General features: G+C 54.5%; 2 protein-coding genes across 4 annotated transcripts in view; both read right to left on the bottom strand.

Moving 5' to 3' along the window:
- Positions 1 to 5,842, bottom strand: CD79B (CD79b molecule). Of its 2 annotated transcripts, XM_059869461.1 has the most exons (6): positions 5,690 to 5,842; positions 3,828 to 3,869; positions 2,074 to 2,382; positions 1,466 to 1,584; positions 1,151 to 1,192; positions 1 to 817 (listed from the first exon to the last, which is right to left on the bottom strand). In XM_059869461.1, exons 1-6 carry the CDS (start codon positions 5,754 to 5,756, stop codon positions 719 to 721), a joined length of 678 nt encoding a protein of 225 aa, XP_059725444.1. In that variant the 5' UTR covers positions 5,757 to 5,842; the 3' UTR covers positions 1 to 718. The 2 variants fall into 2 exon arrangements, with proteins under 2 accessions (XP_059725444.1, XP_059725445.1); XM_059869462.1 differs by lacking the exon at positions 3,828 to 3,869.
- Positions 5,843 to 8,674: 2,832 nt separating this feature from the next.
- The window catches only part of SCN4A (sodium voltage-gated channel alpha subunit 4), a 45,686-nt gene continuing 34,181 nt past the window's right edge, over positions 8,675 to 20,179 (bottom strand). For both annotated transcript variants that reach the window (XM_059869418.1, XM_059869417.1), the window contains 8 exons: positions 18,344 to 18,517; positions 17,566 to 17,688; positions 17,064 to 17,342; positions 15,780 to 15,833; positions 14,212 to 14,349; positions 13,567 to 13,671; positions 12,610 to 12,880; positions 8,675 to 11,826 (listed from right to left, as the gene is read on the bottom strand). In XM_059869418.1, the coding sequence (XP_059725401.1) occupies positions 10,637 to 11,826; positions 12,610 to 12,880; positions 13,567 to 13,671; positions 14,212 to 14,349; positions 15,780 to 15,833; positions 17,064 to 17,342; positions 17,566 to 17,688; positions 18,344 to 18,517 (2,334 nt within the window). In that variant the 3' untranslated portion in view covers positions 8,675 to 10,636. The remainder of the gene's footprint in view (positions 11,827 to 12,609; positions 12,881 to 13,566; positions 13,672 to 14,211; positions 14,350 to 15,779; positions 15,834 to 17,063; positions 17,343 to 17,565; positions 17,689 to 18,343; positions 18,518 to 20,179) is intronic.

Here is a 20,179-nt window from a genome sequence, read left to right as displayed (position 1 = left end):
TTGAGGATTCACCCATTACCTTTATTAAGACTTCAAAAGCAGTTGGAGGTTTGTGTCCCACAATTTATAATTTTCCCAGATTATCTGAGGTCACACATGTCATTCACCATGGGGACAACCCTGTGACAGGGGCCAGTTCTTGCTTGGGGAGCAGCAAGCCTTGGGGTGAGACCTTTCTGTCCATCTCTTCCATAGTCTTTGGAGAAAAGGAGGTGCTTTTGGGGGATGCTGCACCTCAGACCTCTGCCAGCTGGGCCTGTGGATACAGCCACAGCTTTGGCAGTTGAAGAGTGGCCGAAATTCACTTCTCACAACAGTCCCACAGTGCTGTTGGCAGTGTCCTTGCAGTACCTGGTCCTGTCCTTCCTGGGGTGGTGGGGCTGGAGCAGAGCCCTCATTCCTAGTCGTTCCTTGGCACTGACCAGGCTGGAGCTCAGTGCCTGGGCTGTGTGACCAGTTCACTGCTGGGGGATCACAGGTGGCTCCTAATTTCTACAGAGGCTTTAGGGGTCAGTCAGCAGGGTGGGGACAGTGATAGTGGGGTAGGGCAGCCTCGGGGACACAGCCCGGACATGTGAGCACCCAGGGCAGCAGGCTCCCATCCCTGGCTGTGCAGGTGTTGGCTGCACGGGATACAGGCAGAGCCGTGCTCCAGAGGATCTGTCCCCACGGGGGCTGGCAGGGCGCTGGCAGGGCCTGGCAGGGGGCACAGGACCCCTCACTCTTCACCTGGGTGCTCCCCCACTGTCCACTTGGCCTTCACGTCCCGGAAAGGAGTGATGTCCTCGTAGGTGGCCATCTGCTCCACCTCCAGCCCCTGCAACAATGACAAGGAGGGAGGAGCATGACAGGAGGCTCCAGCCATGGCACATCTCTTGGGACATCCCCTAGGGATCCTCCCAGGCTGCTCCTCCTGAGCCTGGAGCAGCTTCTGACAGGGACAGAGGATGGACAGGGTGGATGTTGGATGTGCCCTGGGTGCTTCCTGGGGCAGCTCAGCACAGCTGATGTGTAATTTGGGATGAAGGTGCCCTGATCCTCCTCCCAAGGAAGGGGCTACAAGGTGACCCCCAGCAGACACCCAGCAGGGGCACAACCCCCTGTGTGAAGGCTCAGGTGATGTTAGGGACATCCTGCTGTCATTAATTACCTCATAGGTGTGGTCCTCCTCTGGGCTCTTCTTGTCTTCACCCTATGGAGAGTCACAGGTTGGGGTCAGCACCCACCAGGATCCCCTGTCCCCAGCCTTTGTCCCCCAGGCCAGATCCCACCATTTCCACAGGCACATCCATGGAGTCCCCACACAGCAGTTGAGATGGGTATGTTCCCATTTCCCATATCCACGTTCCCACCCACAACCCCAAACCCATCCCACAGCCAGGACTGGCCTGCCTGGGATGCACTGCAGGACACTGCTGTGAGCTCAGCTGGGGACATCCCCTCTGCTGGAGGCACTGTCACTTGCCTTATCTAGGAAGAGGAGGATGGGGATGCTGATGAAGATGACGAGCAGGATGGACTGGATGATGATGATGGCGTCTTTCAGTGTGTTCCTGTTCTGGAACTGCTTGATGCTGCTGGTACCTGGGAGCAGCAGCACAGGGAGAGCCCAGATCACCTCTGTGCCAGGCTGCAGGGGAGGGATGAGCTCTCCAAGGCCAGAATGTGTCACCAAGGGGGGATGTGGGGACAAGAGTGACCTGTCCTCTGCATTGGGAGAGACCAGAGCACTGCAGCTGCCCCCAAGGTTGGCATCAGGGACCAGCTCTGGGATGGGACACCAGTCACCAGGAGCAGGACAAATCTGATTTATTAGAGGAACATGTCCCTGATTTTTTCAGGAAGGCTATGCCAGGGCAGACCCAGGGAGGTTGTCCTGCTCCTTGGGGCTGGCAGTGAGGAGTGGAACCTCTGGGTTGCCACAGAGCACCCACAGCTGGGTCAGAGAGGGTCCCACCAGCACAGGGAGGGGAGGAGGTGTGGGAGCACCATGGGGGGTTCACACGGAGGGGGAAATGGGAGAGGAGGAGAAAAAGCATCTCTTGGGGTGCAGGACGGGAAGCTGCCACCCACCCATGACCCGGAGCTCTGTCCCACACGAATGCAGCTTCTCCTTCTGCACCAGGCCCTTCCTGTCACACACGTAGATCCCGCTGTCCACGGAGCTGGTCCTGAGGAGGGTCAGGTTGATGGAGGTGTTTGTCCTCTCGATGTGGTAGCTGGCTGTGTTCTGATCCAGCACAGAGAGGTCCTCCCTGTCCTCTGCTGTCTTGTACCACTGCATGACCTGGGGCTCCTGGGAGTAGCACATGAAGTAGATGGGCATGTTCTTCTTGACAGCCACGTACCGCACATTCTGGTGCACCGGGGGACACCTGCCATCTGCAGGGGACAAGGCTGTCACTGCAGCCACTGCCATGAGAGCCCCCCAGCACCTCCCAAACAAAGAGCTTCCTGTTTTCATGCTGCTTTTGAGCATCCAGCTTGGTTTTGGGGAATTATTCTCATCCCAGGCTCCCCAGGGAATGGTCCCAGCCCCGAGGCTGCCAGAGCTCCAGGAGGGTTTGGACAGTGCTGCCAGGGATGCCCAGGGTGGGATTGTTGGGGTGACTGGGCAGGGCTAGGGGTTGGGCTGGATTATCCTTGGGGGTGCTTTCCAATCAGGATATTCTGTGATTCTATGAGATCTGAGGCTTTTTGGTGGAAGTTTGCTTTTAATTGATGCTTCAGGTTTTAGCTTTTCTATTTTTCAGGTTCTGTGCTGCTTTAATGTGTGGGTCTGGGCTTCATATGAGGGGATGGTGAGCTCTCTGCACAGATTAGGGAGACAAAACAATTCCTTCTCTAGCTGGGGACCAAGGACAAATGATCCAAATCTCAGGCCCAAGAGCACAAACAATGTGGGCTGGAGAGAGAAAAATGAGAAGGATGGGGCTGCATGGGCTGGAGCTGTAACTGGACAATTAATCCAAATCTCAGGCCCAAGAGCACAAACAATGTGGGCTGGAGAGAGAAAAACGAGAAGGATGGGGCTGCATGGGCTGGAGCTGTAACTGGACAATTAACTCCAATGTGCAAATGGACCAAAACTTATGAAAGTGAGAGACCCTGTGACCAGTGGGGCATTTTGTGACCATTTTGGTTCACCTGGGCTGTAGCCCTGGCTGGGCTCTTGTGCTGCCCAAGGTGCATGCCTCGAGGCCTTCCAATAAATACCTACCTGCATCCTTCATCTCTGTCTAGTCTCTGTTCTAGGTCAACCTTCACAAGGCATCATAATGGGAACTCCAATTTTCTGTGGGAATACCTTTGCTCCAAGACTTCTGTCCTGCTCCCACCCCTCTCTGTGCACATTGAGTTAATACCAGATCCAAAATTACAGCCTGTGGAATCCCAGCTGGTTTCTCTTTTGCTTCCACATTTTTTTGCCTTTTGCTTTATTTTGTATTTTTTTGGCCGTGTTTAGTCCCAGAGTGGTGACTTTAGGAGCCTGTTTGGGTTCAGAAGTCACCCTTAGGGCCCCATGGGTGGGAATGGCCAAGGACAGTGGCACAAGCACAGTGGCACAAGGCCAGTGCTGGTCCCAGACTTGGCTATGCAGCAAATGCAGAGGGAAAACCTGTGGGTGCTCAGGAAAGACAAAGCAGACACGGCCTTACAGAGGGAGAGGAAGGAGCAGGACTGGGGATGAGCCATGGGGGATGTCACAGCCTGGGAATGGCCTTTGGGGGGGAAAAGCCTATGGGGGGGGGTGGGACAGCATGTCTGTGGGACAGAGGGACCCTGGGTACACACGGAGGGGAGGAGCCCAGCAGGTCTGGGGGTACCTGTGCTGTTCCCAGTGCTGTTCTTGTCACCTGGGGTCCCACCTGCAAGACAGGAGAAGGGTCTGAAATCGTGGCCAGGAGCCCACCAGGATGTCCCCAGAGGGATGCATGTGCCCTGGCCCTTCCTGCCCACTCCATAGGGGATGGAGCAACAACAGGACAACAACTGCCTCCTGCTCAGAGGACCTGGGCAGCTCAGATTTGATTTCCATCCTGTCTCCTGAAAGTTTTCCAGGTTGTTTTCTGGTTGAAACCCCAGTGAAATCTGCTGTCTATAATGTCCCTGAGGCTGGTGCCTCTTGGGAAGGCTCCAGATAATCCCAGCTCTGCATTTTTACTCCCTGAACCAGCCAGAAACCCTTTTCTGCTGGGATTTCCTGGGCTCAGAGCCCTGTGCTGGCCAGGGGTGTTTCCAGATCCCATGGCCACACATCCCCCTGGGACAAGGGTTGGTGCTGTGGGACCTGCAGTGCAGGAAGCAGGGGGAGGTGGGGACCCCCCCAGCACCCACGGGTGCCCTGCCCACAGCTCCAGTGCCTCTGGGCTGGTTCCTCTTGTGCAGCTGGGCAGGAAGTCCCAGCCCTGTTTACTGCCCCGCTTGAGTGCCCAGTTCCCTCCTCTCTATGGAGATTCACCAAACCCTGTGGAGGAGCTGGCACGGAGGTGGGGCTGCAGCACCTCCCCGCAGGGCAGCTGCAAACCTCCTCATCCCCAGAAGGAGAAGAAGGAACAGAAAAAGAAGAAGAAAGGTTCAGTTCCCCAGCCTAAGCTCTGTGCCACTCTCCTGCAGACTCCCGGCCTGCAGGGACCTCCTGGCTTGGGCAGGAGCTCCTCTTATTGCCCCAGACCCCCTCCCAGGTCCCTATTGCCCTGTTCAGCACTAACACCTCTGCAGGCAAATCCTCCCTTCCTGCCCCATTCCATTTTGTTCCAGGCTGAGAGATGCCCTTTGTCCTGGCTGGGCACTGGCTGTGTCCCTGTCACCTGCGGTGCCACCAGGCAAGACTTTACTCCCCAGGTTCTGTTGAATTTCTAATGAAAGACCAGGCTGGTCCCTCACCTGAGAGCCCTCACACCCCTCTGAGTCTGGAGCTCCACTGCAGCCACAGGAGGGCTGAACTTCCCCTGTCCTTCCCCAAAATCATCATGAGAGCCACGTTCAAACCCTGCAGCCTTGAATCCATGCTGGGCTTGAGTGGCCACCAGAGGACCTCTTTAAATGCCCTTTGTCCCATGGGCACACATTTCCCTCTGAGGGTGGGATCTGCTGCAGGTTCTTGCAGCTGTCCCTGCGCCAGGGCAAAAGGAGCTGGAAGGGGGCGGGAGCCATGTCCTGGCTTTTGCTGACGCTTCTCTGAGGGGAACAGGGATGTTCACACAGACTCCACAGATCTTCCAAAAAGCCTTTTTCCTCCCGTTTCTCCTCTGCTCCTGGGCACTGAACCCCCCAGAGCAGAGGCCACAGCCTTGGGGATGTGCCAGCCCCATCCCCAGGCCTCTGAGAGTAATAAATGGTTAATAAACCTCAACGACCCTTCTTTCTTGCCACCTGCAGCCCCCAGCCTGGCTGGCTCTGCACCCACTCAGCCAAAGCCACCTGCCTGGCCCAGAAAGTGTCCTGTCTGCACACCCCTAGGGAAGCAAAACCCAAACCCCAGGCAGGCACTGGGCTCTGAGCCCTGCGTGCCCTCCTGGGCTCCCTTGGAGGCTCCCAGCACAGTGCAGGACTGAGAGAGACCAGCACAAAGGTTCAAATTATTGCACTGAGAGGCAGAGCTGGGGGAAGGCCCTGAGCAGGGGACACAGCCCAGGCCAGTGTCCTGGCCCCTTGCTCTGAAGTGCAGACCCCATTTGATGCCTACCTGTGAGCAGAGGCAGCAGCCAGAGCGTCACTGGGAGCAGCCAGACCCTCGTGCCTAGACCAGCCATACTTCAGTGCCCAGGGCAGGAAAACATCCAACCTGTGCTTCTGCAGAAACAGCGGCTGCTCTACCACCCTGGCCCCAGTACCTAAAAATGGCAAAGCTACTGCTCTGCACAGCCCCTTTCCTGCTCATGTAAATCTTCCCCACCTGGGACTTTCCCTCGGGGCTGGTTTTGAATGCGGCGCAGACACTGGGGCGGCCGTGCCTGTGAGCCCCGGGTCCCTGGGCTTCATCCACCCTCCTGGCACCAGGCATTGTCCCTCTCCATGTCCCTTGGCAGTGTGCATCCTCCTGTCCCTGGTCATTGTCCACCTTCCTGTCCCTGGCCATTGTCAATCCTCCTGTCCCTGGCCATTCTCCCTCTTCTTGTCCCTGGGCATTGCCCCTCTCTGTGTCCCTGGGCATTGTCCACCTTCCTGTCCCTGGGCATTGTGCATCCTCCTGTCCCTGGCCATTGTCCACCCTCCTGTCCCTGGCTTCACCCATCTTCCTGTCCCTGGGCACTGTCCATCTCTGTGTCCCTTGGCATTGTCCATCTCCGTGTCCCTGGGCTTCATCCACCTTCCTGTCCCTGGGCATTGTCCATCTCTGTGTCCCTTGGCACTGTCATCTCTGTGTCCCTGGACACTGTCCACCCTGCTGTCCCCTGTTGGCTCCCTGTGGTGCCAATATTGCCTGGCCAGGACTGGCCCTGCAGCAGAGCTGGGGATGAGCCCTTCTGCAAAGCAGGAGGTGCCAAACCTGGCTGAGCACGGGATGTGCCCAGGGAATGGGATGGGTGCTGCCTGGCCACATGTCTGGGGACAGGACAGGAGTGGGTGACACTGGACACTGTCCACCCTGCTGTCCCCTGTTGGCTCCCTGTGGTGCCAATATTGCCTGGCCAGGACTGGCCCTGCAGCAGAGCTGGGGATGAGCCCTTCTGCAAAGCAGGAGGTGCCAAACCTGGCTGAGCACGGGATGTGCCCAGGGAATGGGATGGGTGCTGCCTGGCCACATGTCTGGGGACAGGACAGGAGTGGGTGACCCCCCAGGGCTTCCCCCCAGCTCCACAGATCCCCTCAGGGTGTTTGGCCCTGAAGGGGATGGGCAGGGATTGATGGTGGCCCAGAAGCCAAGAGCTGCAGCAGGAATGGGATAAGAATAGGGAATGTTTGTGGGGTTGCTTGTTGTGGGATGCAGTGGGATGGGTCCCTCAGCTCCCATCCCTGCATCCCAGGGAATCCAGAAATCTAAAATCATAGAAGCATGAGTCAGTCACAAAATCATTGTGGTTTGAAAAGACCTTTAGGATCATCAGCTCAGCAGCAACACGACCACCACTAACCCATGTCCTCAAGTGCCACTTCCACGTTTTTTTGAGCACTTCCAGGAAGAAGATGAGATGCTGAAATGGTCAAAACAAGGAGTCACTTAGGTACCAGCCATGTCCACCCCTTCTCCACTTCCAAGATCCTTCTCATGGGACCTTTGGGACAGCCAGGTCCCAGGGAAGCACAGCGAGGCCCCAAGGTGAGCTCTGCTGCAGGAGCAGTTTCCCCCAGGCTCTGCCCCCCCCGTTGTTGCTCGTTGGGTGAGCACTGAACTGTAACTCCAGTGACAAACACCTTTGGGTACTTCTGCCAGTCCTGTTGGTCCCCAGAGCCTGGTGCCACTGCCCGGGGCCTCCCCAAACCTTCATCTTCTGCAGGCTGGGAGGAGTTTTGCCAGTTCTGAGCATCTGATGGGTGCTGGGTACCAACCCCAGCCTGACTTTGCATGCAAAGAGACAGGAAGCAAGAGAAATAAAGTTTTCCAGAGAAAAAGTGGCTCCATGAGGGCATGATGATGGGAGAGGTGCCTTCTCCTGGTTCTGTATATGGGACAGTGCTGCCAAGTCCCTGCTGCTGTCACCCCTGGGTCTGGGTGAAAGAGCAGAGCCTGGCCCTGATATACCAGCAGGGCAAGAGTAAAGGGTTGCTCACGTGCTTGGCAGGAACTGGAGGGGTTTTTATGGGGTTCTGGGGCTGCAGGTGAAAGCTGAGCTGCTGGAGGTGCCTGGGAGAGCCCTGGGAGGTAAAAGCAGGAGTGGGGCACAAACTGAAGGAGGTTTGCTTTGACAGTGACCAAATCAGCCCCTGTGCTGCCCGAGGGCTCCCTCGCACCCTTGAAAAGCCCTGAGGGGCTCAATCTCCCCCGGAGACCCCTGTGCTCGCAGCAAGCACGGCAGGGGTGTAGCGGAACCACGGGGAGGGTCCCATGTCCCTACACCTCTTCCCCTGGGCCACACTGGCTGCACGGCTCCCAGAGCAGAGCCGCTGCCGGCAGCCGCACCTTCCCCACCTTCCCCAGCCCTCCCTGTTCACCAGGTTTGGGTTTCACCGTGCCCAGCCGGGTGTGCCCGGCCTGCAGCCCCCGCCGGCGGCACAGGCGGCTCTGCCCGGCTTACGCCAGCTCTGCGACGAGCTGTTCCAGCGGCAGCGGCAGCGGCCGAGCCGAGCCCTGGCCCCGGGGACGTCAGCGAGGCCCGGGGCGAATCCTCCTCGCTGACGCAGAACCTCCTTCGCCCAGCCCTGTCCTCTCCCGGTGATGCTCACCTGCTCCCACCTGGATGGTTGGAGCCTGTGTGGGGCAACGCGGGGATTGAACCTCCTCCAAACCCTCCTCTGTCCCTGGTGGAGCCCGCAGCAGCGTCTCCTGTGGCTCCCAGTATCGGCGAGCACCGAGGGCTCTAAGGAATGGGATCAGGAGCAGAAGCTCTGGGAGCTGGGCTGGAGGTCCCAGGGGACAGCCATGGGGGCTCCTGTGCTGGATGAGACCCCCAGGTCCTGCTGAGGTTGGCCGAGCACAGGGAGCCAAGGGAAGGGGTGTTCACCCCTCCCCAGCACAGGAAAACATTCCTCCCCCAAGACGCCCCAACACACTTGGAACCGCAAAAACAGATCATTTACAGTTGTTTATTGTAAGAAATGTACAAAGAAAAACGGCTTTAGCTCGCACAAACCCTGCTCTGGGGCATTTCCCCATCCCCGACGACACAAACGTAGAAGCAGCATCGATTGTGAACCGCGGTGCGGGCGGGGGCTGCCGTGCCAGGGATGTTTCCCATGGAAACGCCGGCCACGGCAGCTCGGGCTCCTGCTGCAGGGAGCGTCGGCACGGAAATGAGGGCACACGGCCGCGGGACAAGCCGAGTGTCCCCGGCTCTGCCACCTGGCTGGCAGCTCGTGGGTCCAAGCCAAGATCAGCACCGCCCCTGGCCAGCCTGGCCGTGGGGTACCTGGGATGGCAGTGCCCGAAGCAGCCCAGGAAGAGAAGAGAATCATCAGAGTACAAAAAATCAGAGCCTTTGGCTTCAGGAGCAGCCTTGTTTGAACTGGAAGAGGTTTTGGTTCATGGTTTTGGGTTTTTTTTTTGATCTCAAGAGGGGTTTTTTTCCCTTTTGAAGGCAGAAGGTGGTCAGAGGCGAACTCGGAGCCTTTTGACCATTTTTTACAGAATCACAGGATGGTTTGGGCTGGAAGCACCTCAAAGCTCATCCAGTGCCACCCCCTGCCAGGGGCAGGGACAACTTCCACTATCCCAGGGTACTCCAAGCCCTGTCCAACCTGGCCTTGGGCACTGCCAGGGATCCAGGGGCAGCCATAGCTGTGCTCAGGCCATTTCCTTGATTTATTTTCCTTTTGCTCACCTGTGTGAAGAACAGCAAATCCCTTTTCCCCCTGGGAAAACACTTCTCTGCCTGGAGGTTTCCTAGTGAGGACCTGCCTGGCCCAACCAGAACATGCCACCAGGGCCTCTCTGCAGCCCCAGCCTGGGGAAGGATGCTCTGCCTGAGGATTTTGGGATTCACACGCCAGTGGGATCGTTTATTCTGTGCAGCCACCTGGGGTTTGGATGGGATTTAGGGCACCCCTAAGGCAGCTCGTGGAAAGGATTGTTCAAACATCTGCTCCTGTCCCTGGGGTGCATCTCATTAATAACACTGATGAAGAGGACACTTGGAAAGCCAACCAAGAGCACTCCAATGGGATGGTTCCTCTTGCAACAAGGCTAGAAAAATACCCTGGAAAGCTTTGTCCCAGGGACTGGAGATTCTTGGAGGACATGTTCCAAATCCTACCTTTGCCCATTGCTTTCCTGCCACTAAACCTGGATGGAAATGGGAAAACAGAGTAAAAATAGTGACTATAAATAGTGTTTACATTCATCCTACAGAGACCTGAATGATTTCTGCTTTCAATGCATATTGAGAGACCTAGAAAACCTGATATTTAACCCTGAGAACAAATCTGCAGATGCTTTGCTTTGGCTTTGCAAACCAATTTTTAAGACATAATTGCACTTTCTCTTGTATGTAACAAAAAATAATTATCAAGCTTATTCAGAGGTTCAAAAGAAAGGTGCTACTTTAAGACTTTGGAGATTTTTGTTCACAAAACCTTCTGTTTTCCGTAATTATTCTTAATATTATTTCACTTGGCTTATCTTTACTGGTTGCTTGGCTGCACTCTGGAAGAATAAAATACAGGAAAATCTCTTAATTGTGAAATAATATTAATAAATAATTACTTTAAGTGAAAGGACAACCATACTCTTCTGTTCACTCCTGAAAACCATCGTTACTATGATGAGATGATTTCAAAACTAACTTGTTTCTCTTTCACTGACAACAGATTTCACATTTGAGTTCTCATAAGAAAAAGAATTTAACTCTTTGCAGGTGCGGTGGGCTGTAAAACCCAGGATCAGGAGGAGATCCTGCTTTGAAATTCAAGGTGGTTGCTTGAAATGTCTGAAATTAGCTCAATATCTAAGATCTAGAGATCTGTGCATGGAAGAGCTTTGAACAGGAGATACAAATGAAGTCTCTTCAGGCTAGGCCAGAGGTGGAACCTCCTTGTGTTACACCAGTGACTCTTTCACCACGTGTTCCTTATCCCAAGCCTGTGCTTCCTCAGGAGCATCCTGGGGCGTCTCTGAGCTGGGAATGGGCTTGAGGCCCAGGGCAGGGGCTGTCTCCACATCTGTCCCAGAGTTCCCATAGATCTCCTGCATTTTAGTGGCGATCAGCCCTTCCTTCTCGGGTGCGTCCTCCCCCAGCGCGTCCTGGCTGTGCCTGTACATGTAGGACGCCTGCTTCACCGAGCGCCTCAGGAGGTACCTCCGGAACGCCCTCTGGATCCTGGTAGCACACACCTCCTCGTGTTTCCTCTTCAGGGTGGTGGTGATGGGTTCATAGGAAACCTTCGAGGGGTTGGCAGCCATGAACTTCTCCTCCATGGTGGCCTTCAGGGCATCCATCTCTCCCGAGTCTCCCAGCACTTCCTTAGTCAGGGCAAAGAGAATGTCTAGACAGTGGATTTTGTCCCCAACAACCATTGGTAGATCCATGGTGATGAGTTTGATCTTGTTGGGCTTGGGAACTCTGAGTGGCTCCTGCAAGGTGTCCACAAAGTCAGACAAGGTGCTGTAGGCAATGAACTGGGTGGCGTCTGGGTCAAACTTCTCCCAAGTTTCATAAAACATTTCAAAATCGTCTTCGCAGAGGGGTTCGCTGCTCTCCTCCGTGGCCACGCTGAAGTTCTCCAGGATGATGGCGATGTACATGTTCACCACGATGAGGAAGGAGATGATGATGTAGCTGCAGAAGAAGAAGATGCCGATGGCGGGGTTCCCACAGTCTCCTTTCACAGAACTCCCGGGGTTCTCCAGCTCGGGGTCACAGTCCGGGGGGCCACTGTTGAGGATAGGGTTGAGGAGCCCATCCCACCCTGCTGATGTGGTGATCTGGAAGAGGCAGATGATGCTGTTCCCGAAGGTTTCGAAGTTGAAGATGTCATCAATCCCTGACTCCTTCTTGACGTAGGCGAAGTTGGACATGCCGAAGATGGAGTAGATGAACATGACGAGGAAGAGCAGGAGGCCGATGTTGAACAGGGCAGGCAGGGACATCATCAGGGCAAAGAGGAGCGTCCGGATGCCTTTGGCTCCTCGGATCAGCCGCAGCACGCGGCCGATCCTCGCCAGCCGGATCACCCTGAAGAGGGTGGGGGACACAAAGTACTTCTCAATGATGTCTGAGAGGACAATACCTGTGGAGGGATGAAGGGCAGATGAGTTTGCTGTGCCATCGATGGGAGGTGAAGGGGAGCTGCTCGGCTCCACCTGGGCAGACACAGGGAGGTGAGGCCACCCGATGGGTTTTCCCTGCAGTGACAGGGAAAACATTAAAAAATAACCTCTGAGCACAGACCCAAGGGTTAAAGTCTGGTTGCTCTGTTTCAGAGAAAGATAACACCAAGGAGTGTGGCAGCAGCTCTCTGGCCACAGAGAGAAACACAACTTTCCCAGGCATGGTTCTGGGAAAAGGCTATGAAAAGATCAGAGAAAAGAATAAGAAACAATTCTTATCTTAACTTGCTGCACCTGGTATTGTGAACATATGGAATATGTTATGGAGATTTGTTTACCAAAGGGGGGTTTCTTAATTAGCCAATGGTGATGGTGTTTGAATTAGAGGACCAATTAAGTCCAACTGTATCGTAACTATCTATAAGAATGATAAGTTTCTTAATAAAGATTATTATTAATCAACCTTCTGTGCATAATAGAGTCTATACTAATCATTACCTGGCCAGGGGCCTGTTACAGCGATAAAGGAGGAACAGAGATATCCCCAGCCCCTCACCCACCCTGGTGGCCTGGAGTGGCCTCACATCTGTCATGTCCCAGGTTCCTTCTGGCTTGGCCCTGCTCAAAGGATGGGTGCAAACAGGGTCCGGTGACAGTCCGGTGGGTGTGGATTGGTGAGACCACTTCCAGTCTTCATTGTCCTGTGGGATCCCTAAGGGACTGGTGGGAGCAGCAGGACTCACCTAGGATGGAGAGGATAACCACCACGAAGTCGAAGATGTTCCAGCCCACAGTGAAGAAGTAGTGGCGCAGGGCGAACATCTTGAGCACGCACTCGCCGGTGAAGATGACGATGAAGACCAGGTTTATCTTGTAGAGGACAGAGGTTTTGAGCTCACTCTGGTCATCTGTTTCCACCATCATGGTCACCATGTTCAGGCAAATCAGGATCATGATGGTGATGTCAAACACTTGCTTGGTAACGAAGTCAAACACCTTCCCTTGGACTTTGTTCTGCAGTGAGGGACACAAGGGCGATGATGGAGCACCAGAGAAGAGGTGGGAACACAGGACAGACACAGCAAAACAAAAGCACAACAGAAAGAGAAGAAGGAACCATATTTACAAGTGTGGGAAACCTCAGGGCCGTGGCCAGCAAGGCTCTCACAGCCCCAAAAGTTACAGGGGGAGGATTCCCAGCACCTTTCAGGATGGAGCACACCTGGGAATGCCACAGCCAGGAGGAGTGAGCACAGGGCACAGCCACTTGCTAATTACACCCACAGGGCACAAATAAACACATGGGAAGGAACTCCCTTGTGCAGGGCTACAAAACCTAAATCACAACTGAGAATGTTTTGGCTGGACCAGGGTCCCTTCTGGGGGGTTTGAAAGCTGAGCTTTCCCTGAGCCCAGCTCCCTTCCAGAGAAGGCTGGGAGCTGAACTAGGAAAAAACCAAATTCCTGCAAAACAAACCCCATCATTGCCCTTGCCAGCAGACCAAGGGCTAAAGGGCAGACCCAACTGAGGTGGCCTGATGTCAGCCTCTTCTGAAGGCCCAGCTCTTGGTCAAGTCCTGTCAGAAGAGTACCAATGGGGCAAGTGGTCTTCCCTGGACACTTTTTGTTCCCTTTGGGACAGCTAAGTGGCTTGAAGTGTTCCCTGTGTGCTCCACTCCAGGAGGATGAACCCAACGTACCGCTGGCCTGGGGATGGGCTTCTGGGGTTTCTTGGAGCCCAGCTTCTTCATGGCGTTGTAGTATTTCTTCTGCTCTTCCGTCATGAAGATGTCTTTGCCTCCAAAGTATAAAGAGAATCACCGCTGTTAGTCTCGGGGATTCTCTTCCCACCCAGTGTGTCTGACCATGTCCCTCCCCATCAAATGTCTCCAGCCCCTCAGAGATCCTGCTGGGAGCAAGGTGTGTTCTCTGTGTCCTGCAGAGAGGCCGCTCAGCACCACCAGCATGCTTGGCCCTGCGCACCCTTCTCCCCTGCTCCAGGCTGGCAGTCCTGAGCTACTGGCTTGGAAGGAGTTGAGCCTCAACCTTGTGCATGGGAAAATAATCCCAGGGTGGGAAAAGAATATAAAAATGATGGCCCAGGCAAGAGAAAGCACAGCCTTCCTTTGTTTCCTCCTTCTGCACCCATAAATTAAGTCCTCTGTAACTGCTGTGACCAGGACACAAAGCTCCACGTGCCATTTGCCCAGTGCTGGAAGCCACTAACGGATAAAAATCCTGGGATCCATCCTAGTCTGGGCATGGTGGCCCTGGTTCCATTGCCCCACTGCTGTGCTGGCCCCTTCCAGCCTAGAGCAGCCCCTCAGAAGCCAGGAAATACTCATCTTTTTCTTCTGTTGGTTGAAGTTGTCGATGATGACGCCGATGAAGAGGTTCAGGGTGAAGAAGGCACCGAAGATGATGAAGATGACGAAGTAGATGTACATGTAAAGGTTGATCTCGTACTGTGGCTGCTCTTCAATCTGGCCAGGAGAGATGGGAAATGTGAGGCTGACCCTGTCCCAAAAAGGTGTCCCCAAACCCCCAGACAAGGACTTGTTGTGTTTGGACAGAGTCAGGGCGTGGCTGCTCCAAAGCTTTTGGCTCTGTGTTCTCAATGGGAGCAGCCACAGGAAGGAACAACCATGTGACACTGACTGAGGGACAAGGACATGCTGCCCCTGATCCCACAGCATGGGCTGGGGAATGGGAAAGGATGTCCTTTGCAGAGATATTAATGAGCAGATGAGTTTCTTCCCAATAATCAGCATTCCAAGCGCTGAAATATATCTGAGAGGGGAAAGGAAAAGTGGATTAATTTGTCATGCCAGCACAGCTGGGTAACAGGCCTGACATCCCTGGACAGTGCTCCTCATCCCTTAGTCCTGCTCTGTGTTTGACCAGAGACACCCCAAGGTGACCCCATTGGCTTTCCCCATTTTCAGGAAAGCTCTTGGCAGAGCAGGGAGGATTTTCTCCCAAACCAGTTTTGCCCCAGGTGGGGCAGAGGTCTGAGGGATTTTCAGAGGGTGATGAAAGGGTGCTACAAAAGGGTAATGAAAATCACCCCTTCAGGCCTGTAGCTGTGTGGGGTGACCCCCAGTGTCATTGGAGAACAGTAGGAAACCCCTTCTGCTATGGGGACACTTTTGGGGGTGGATCACAGTAGGAAGAGACTTTGCATGTCACTCTTCAAACATTTGGGGTTTTTTTAATAACTCATTGAACCCCATGGCTGAACGCTGGCTCCTCTGTTCTCATAACCCACTGATTGCTCAAGGCAAGCCAGGCACTTTCTCCAGGATGGGATGAGCTTTCCCAGCTGGAGGGGTCCCAGAGGACACCATGTCACAGCAGGCAGAAGAATGAGCCCTCCAGGTTGGAGCGGTGGGGGCAGAACAGGGATTTTGTCCCCTGGAACTGAAGCTGAGTGGAACAGATTCAGCCCCAGCTGTGGGGTGGGATGGGAGCCCAGTGTGGGGCCAGTCTGCAGGTGACAATGACATGGGTGGCACAGGGACACATGGCTGCCCTCTTTGAGGCTGTGTACCTCAGCAGGGGGATGTTGTGGCTGCCCAGGTGTCCAAGGCCAGGTTGGACAGAGCTTGGAGCACTCTGGGATAGTGGAAGGTGTCCCTGCCCATGGCAGGAGGAGGCACTGGATGGGCTTTAGGGCCACTTCCAACACAAACCATGCTGGCATTCCATGATCTGATACATTCTGGGGTTTTCTCCACCCTGTAGACTTCATGTCCTGGCTGAAGTCATGGGTGGGATGCAGCACCAAAAGGCAGATCCAGGGATGATGCTGTAGCCAAGGATCCATCCCAGCCCCAGCTCTGGGCTCCTGTTCCCAGTCTGCCAAGGGGAATCCAGCTCTGGTGTCAGGCTGGTGTCCCTGTGTGTCACTCACCTCACGGGAGTCCACAGCTGCATACATTATGTCCATCCAGCCTTTGAAGGTTGCCTGTGGGAACAGGAATGGTCAGACTTGGAGTCTTTTCCAACACAAAGGATTCTGTGATTCTGTGGCAGTGGAGAATGTATTTTCCTGGAGTTGTTTGCAGCAGGGAAGAAAGGGAAGGTGATGGGTGTGTGTCTGGGGTTTAGCTCAGAGCACTCTGGCTTCTCTGTGGGAATGGCAGGAGAGGAACAGGAGTTGAATCCAAGAGAAAAATATCCCAGAAATATGGAAATTCCCAGGTGAATATGCATGGACCTTTCTGGGGCTGAGGCTACCAGTGACTTTCCAAAACACCACTGCAAACAAGGCAGGGAAAAGAAGCAATAGAAGAAGCAATTGACTCTTTTCTGCCTTCTGCTCTCTTCAAAGTCAATTTTCCCAAAGGCAGAGCTGTGCCAGGGCCAGCTGGCTCCTTTCCAGTCCCAAACTGTGCCACCTCCATAGCCCTGACTTCCATATCCTGCATCTGCTTCTGCTGAATTCCCATTCCCGCAGGGTAGGGGGACCACACCAAATCTTTTACAGGGTCTCCACTGCATCTCTTACAGCCTTTTGCTGCTGATGTGTTAAACAAAAGGTCTGCACATTTTGTTTCCTGAATCTGATGGAGCAACAAGGCTGAAGAGGAAGCTGAATTTAGAAGCAGGGACATCAGCTGGGGTTGTTTTCCGATTTTGCAGCCACCAGTTGCCCTGGATCTGATGGGAGTAGCCCCAGCCTGCCCAATAATGGAGCCCACATCTATATTTTTATCAAAGCTGTGGTGAGCAGTTCCCCTTTGCTGCCTGGCCCAGCTGTGGGGAGTTCAGTGGAACCCGGCTGCCCCAGGGGACACGTGTGTCCTTTTTGCAGTTGTCACCTGCCCCACGCACAGCCCCACAACCCACGTCTGGAGCAGACAGAACTTTCCAAAGGATGCAGGGGTACCACAGAGCCTCCCCTCCTGACTCCTACACCCTGTGCTGCGCAGGGGCTGCTCTGCAGTGCCAGCCTTGGCGCTGCTGCACCCATCTGCAGCAGCGCCCTAGTGAAATCTTCCCCTCCCATCTTCTACCCTGTCCCTTTTCCTCAGCTAGGAGTTTCTCTTCTTTCCTAAGGGTTTTTTTTTGGTATTAAAAACCAGCTTTGGAACTAAGAAGCAGCTAAGAAACCCCATCCCACATCAGCCCTGATGCTCATCCCACCACCCTGCTCCACACGTCCTGGACGGTGACACCTGATGTCGTGACGTACCACCTGCAGCAGGGACAGGTATCCCAAGCCCACGTTGTCGAAGTTGACCTTGACATTGACCCATCTGACCTCATTGGTGTGGAGTAGGGCCATGCAGTCGCTCTTGTTGTTGACCACATCGATGTCGAAGAGCTCCCCCGTGGTGGTGTTGACACACCTGTAGTACTTCCCTGCAAACAGGTTCACCCCCATGATGCTGAAGATCAGCCAGAAGATGAGGCAGACCAGCAGGACATTCATGATGGAGGGGATGGCACCCACCAGGGCATTCACCACCACCTGCAAGGACAGAAAAGACCTTGGGGACCTGGATGGGACCTTCATGTTCCCATGCCCAACCTCACCCTCCCCAGCAGCACTGGGTGAGGTCAGACTGGACCAAAGGTACCTTAGCATTGATCCCATCAGTCTGGAGGCCCTGAAAACCAGCTGGGATGTCTGTGATGTAGAGGACTCTGAGAGCTCTCATGTCCCTGTCAGGGCCAGCAGGGGACACACTTACCCTCATGCCCTCGAAGCGGGACAGAGCACGCAGGGGTCGCAGAGCCCTCAGCGTCCGCAGGGATTTGATGGCTCCCAGCTCGGAGTATCCCAACCAGTTTGCTGTCAGGCTGACCAGGGACACCTGGAAGGAGCAGCTCAAGTGATCAGCAGCACCTCAGGTGGAAACACAGCTGCAGCTCCCTTTGCTCTCTCCCCAGTCCCTCAGGCTGGTGGTCATCCTCTAGCCCTGGGCCATGGACATAGAGTCGTTGGAGTCCCTGGTGACCAGACACCTCAAGGGTCACGGAATCCCAGAATGGTTTGGGTTGGAAGGGACCTTAAAGCCCATCCAGTGCCACCCCTGCCATGAGCAGGCACAATTTCCACTGTCCCAGGGTGCTCCAAGCCCTGTCCAACCTGGCCTTGGGCACTGCCAGGGATCCAGGGGCAGGATGACACCTCTTGAGCGAGAGAGTGGAATTGATGTGAGGCACAGATTGCTCTGTCACAGTTTCCCAAATGGGAGACTCTTCACAGCTCTGCTGGGCCTGGTGGAACTGCAGGGGCTGTTCTTGTCTTGGGTGTAAACCAGAAGGGTTTGAAAGGTTCCTGCAACCCGGAATGAAGTGTTCCCTCCTGTGGAGAACCATTATTTTAAGTAATGCTAAATAATTTTAAGTAATGCTATAAGCCCTCATTCCAGAGCCTCCCCTTTATCCTCTAAAATACAATCTGGGTTCATTTACAGCAGCCCCTAACGCTCCAAGCCCCTTGGCCTGGCCCTGCCCATCACGTACATCCACGATGAGGAAATCCAGCCAGCACCAGGCATTGGTGAAGTACACCTTGAAGCCGTAGGCCACCCACTTGAGCAGCATCTCGATGACAAAGATGTAGGAGAACACCTTGTCTGCATATTCCAGGATGGTGCGGATCACCTTGCGCTGCTCGATGTAGATGTCCTCGAAAGCCTGCAAGGGGCATAGGGCTCTGTGGCAGTCCCATCCTTCCACGGGACCCCACAGAGCTCTGTGACAGTCCCATCCTTCCACGGGACCCCACAGAGCTCTGTGACAGTCCCATCCTTCCACGGGACCCCACAGAGCTCTGTGACAGTCCCATCCTTCCACGGGACCCCACAGATCTCTGTGACAGTCCCATCCTTCCACGGGGCCCCACAGAGCTCTGTGACAGTCCCATCCTTCTGAGGGACCCCACAGAGCTCTGTGACAGTCACATCCTTCCATGGGATCTGTGGCATCCCAGAGCACACCTAGCACACCCTTGCTGGCATCTCCCTGCCTCCCCCTCCCATGAACGCTCAACCCAGAAGCTGTTGAATCATCCAGGGATGCAAACCTTGGAGGAATGTTGGTACCTGAGCTTTGCTTCTCATCCAGGTTCAGAGGAAGAGAAGGTCCCCTGATCCCAGCCTTCCTCCCAGCCCTGCCTTCCAGGGCTCAGGAAGCTGGGAGCCTAAGGATGGCTGGTCCATGAGGACCTGATCCACCTGGGCTCCAGCTTCTGCTTGCAGGTCCCTGTTGGCTTTGTGGGGTTGGTTCTAAAGCAGAGCTTCACTGAAGCCAAGGTCCAGCTGCATCCTGCCCCCAGGTGTCTCAGCTTCTCAGCTCAAAGCCCAGGACATCAACCCACACCCTGGGATGCTCTGGGAGCTTTGAAAATGCCCTGAGGAGCTGGGGGGAGTGCCACAGCCACGTGCTGAGTGAGCACTTGGAGTAGGGGTGTGGTGACCAGGTGCTGCACAGCTGGGGTAGCACAGCTTTCAATTCTTGCACCAGCTACAACCTCAGACATCCCCAAACCACCTCAGAGCGAGCTGCAGACATGTAAAGCGTGTCTGAAAAGCCTCTCAGTCCCTCTGTTCTCCTTCCCTCTCTCTTCACCTCCAAACCTGCAAAGAAGTTGGTATTTCCTGGGTTAAATCCAGCCCAAACACTGGAGGAGTGCTAGGCCAGCACTGATAATGAATTAGGTTGATTTAACAGAACACCCAGGTTCTGAGAGGGGGCACCAGGCACTGATGGAGGTGCTGAACAGCAAAATAAAAACCATGAACTGTTTGTCAAGCACCTCCTGACAGCTGGTGATGGTGGTGGTGAAATAAGGAATCACAGGAAGCTCAGTAAATGGTTCAGATTGTTCAAAGCTGGCATTAAGAGCAGCAGTGGGGGCTGTAGGCAGTGGCATCCCCTTGAGCCATGGACCACAGCCTGTGGATGATGGTCCAGGAATGCTGGGGAAGGTGACCAGGGCTCCTGGAGGATGCTAGAGCTGAGCCAAATGGGATTTTAAATCAAACATCTGCACACAGCTGGATTATTTGGCACAGGAGATGCCCAGAGCCTGGGCTCTGTCCCCTCCTGTAGGAGTGTGCTGTCTGTTGATGATGTGACAAAACTATCTTTTGTCTTCTTAAAAGGAAAGAAGCTTAGAAGTGTTTCTCTACAATTAAGTGAAAAGACACCTCATAGGACTTCACCTCAAATTTAAGGATAGCTAATTGGACAGAAGCTAAAAGGTTTTGCTTAGGCAATTTAGAAAAAGAAGAAGTGAATAAAGAAACTAATGGCTTTTGTAAAGTGTTTTACTAGGAGCAAGAACGCCTGGCACTT

This window comes from Haemorhous mexicanus, chromosome 28 (genome assembly GCF_027477595.1).
Source record: "Haemorhous mexicanus isolate bHaeMex1 chromosome 28, bHaeMex1.pri, whole genome shotgun sequence".
Classification (NCBI taxonomy): domain Eukaryota; kingdom Metazoa; phylum Chordata; class Aves; order Passeriformes; family Fringillidae; genus Haemorhous; species Haemorhous mexicanus.
Note: the sequence above shows the minus strand (reverse complement) of the source record. Positions and strands in the feature narration are given on the sequence as shown.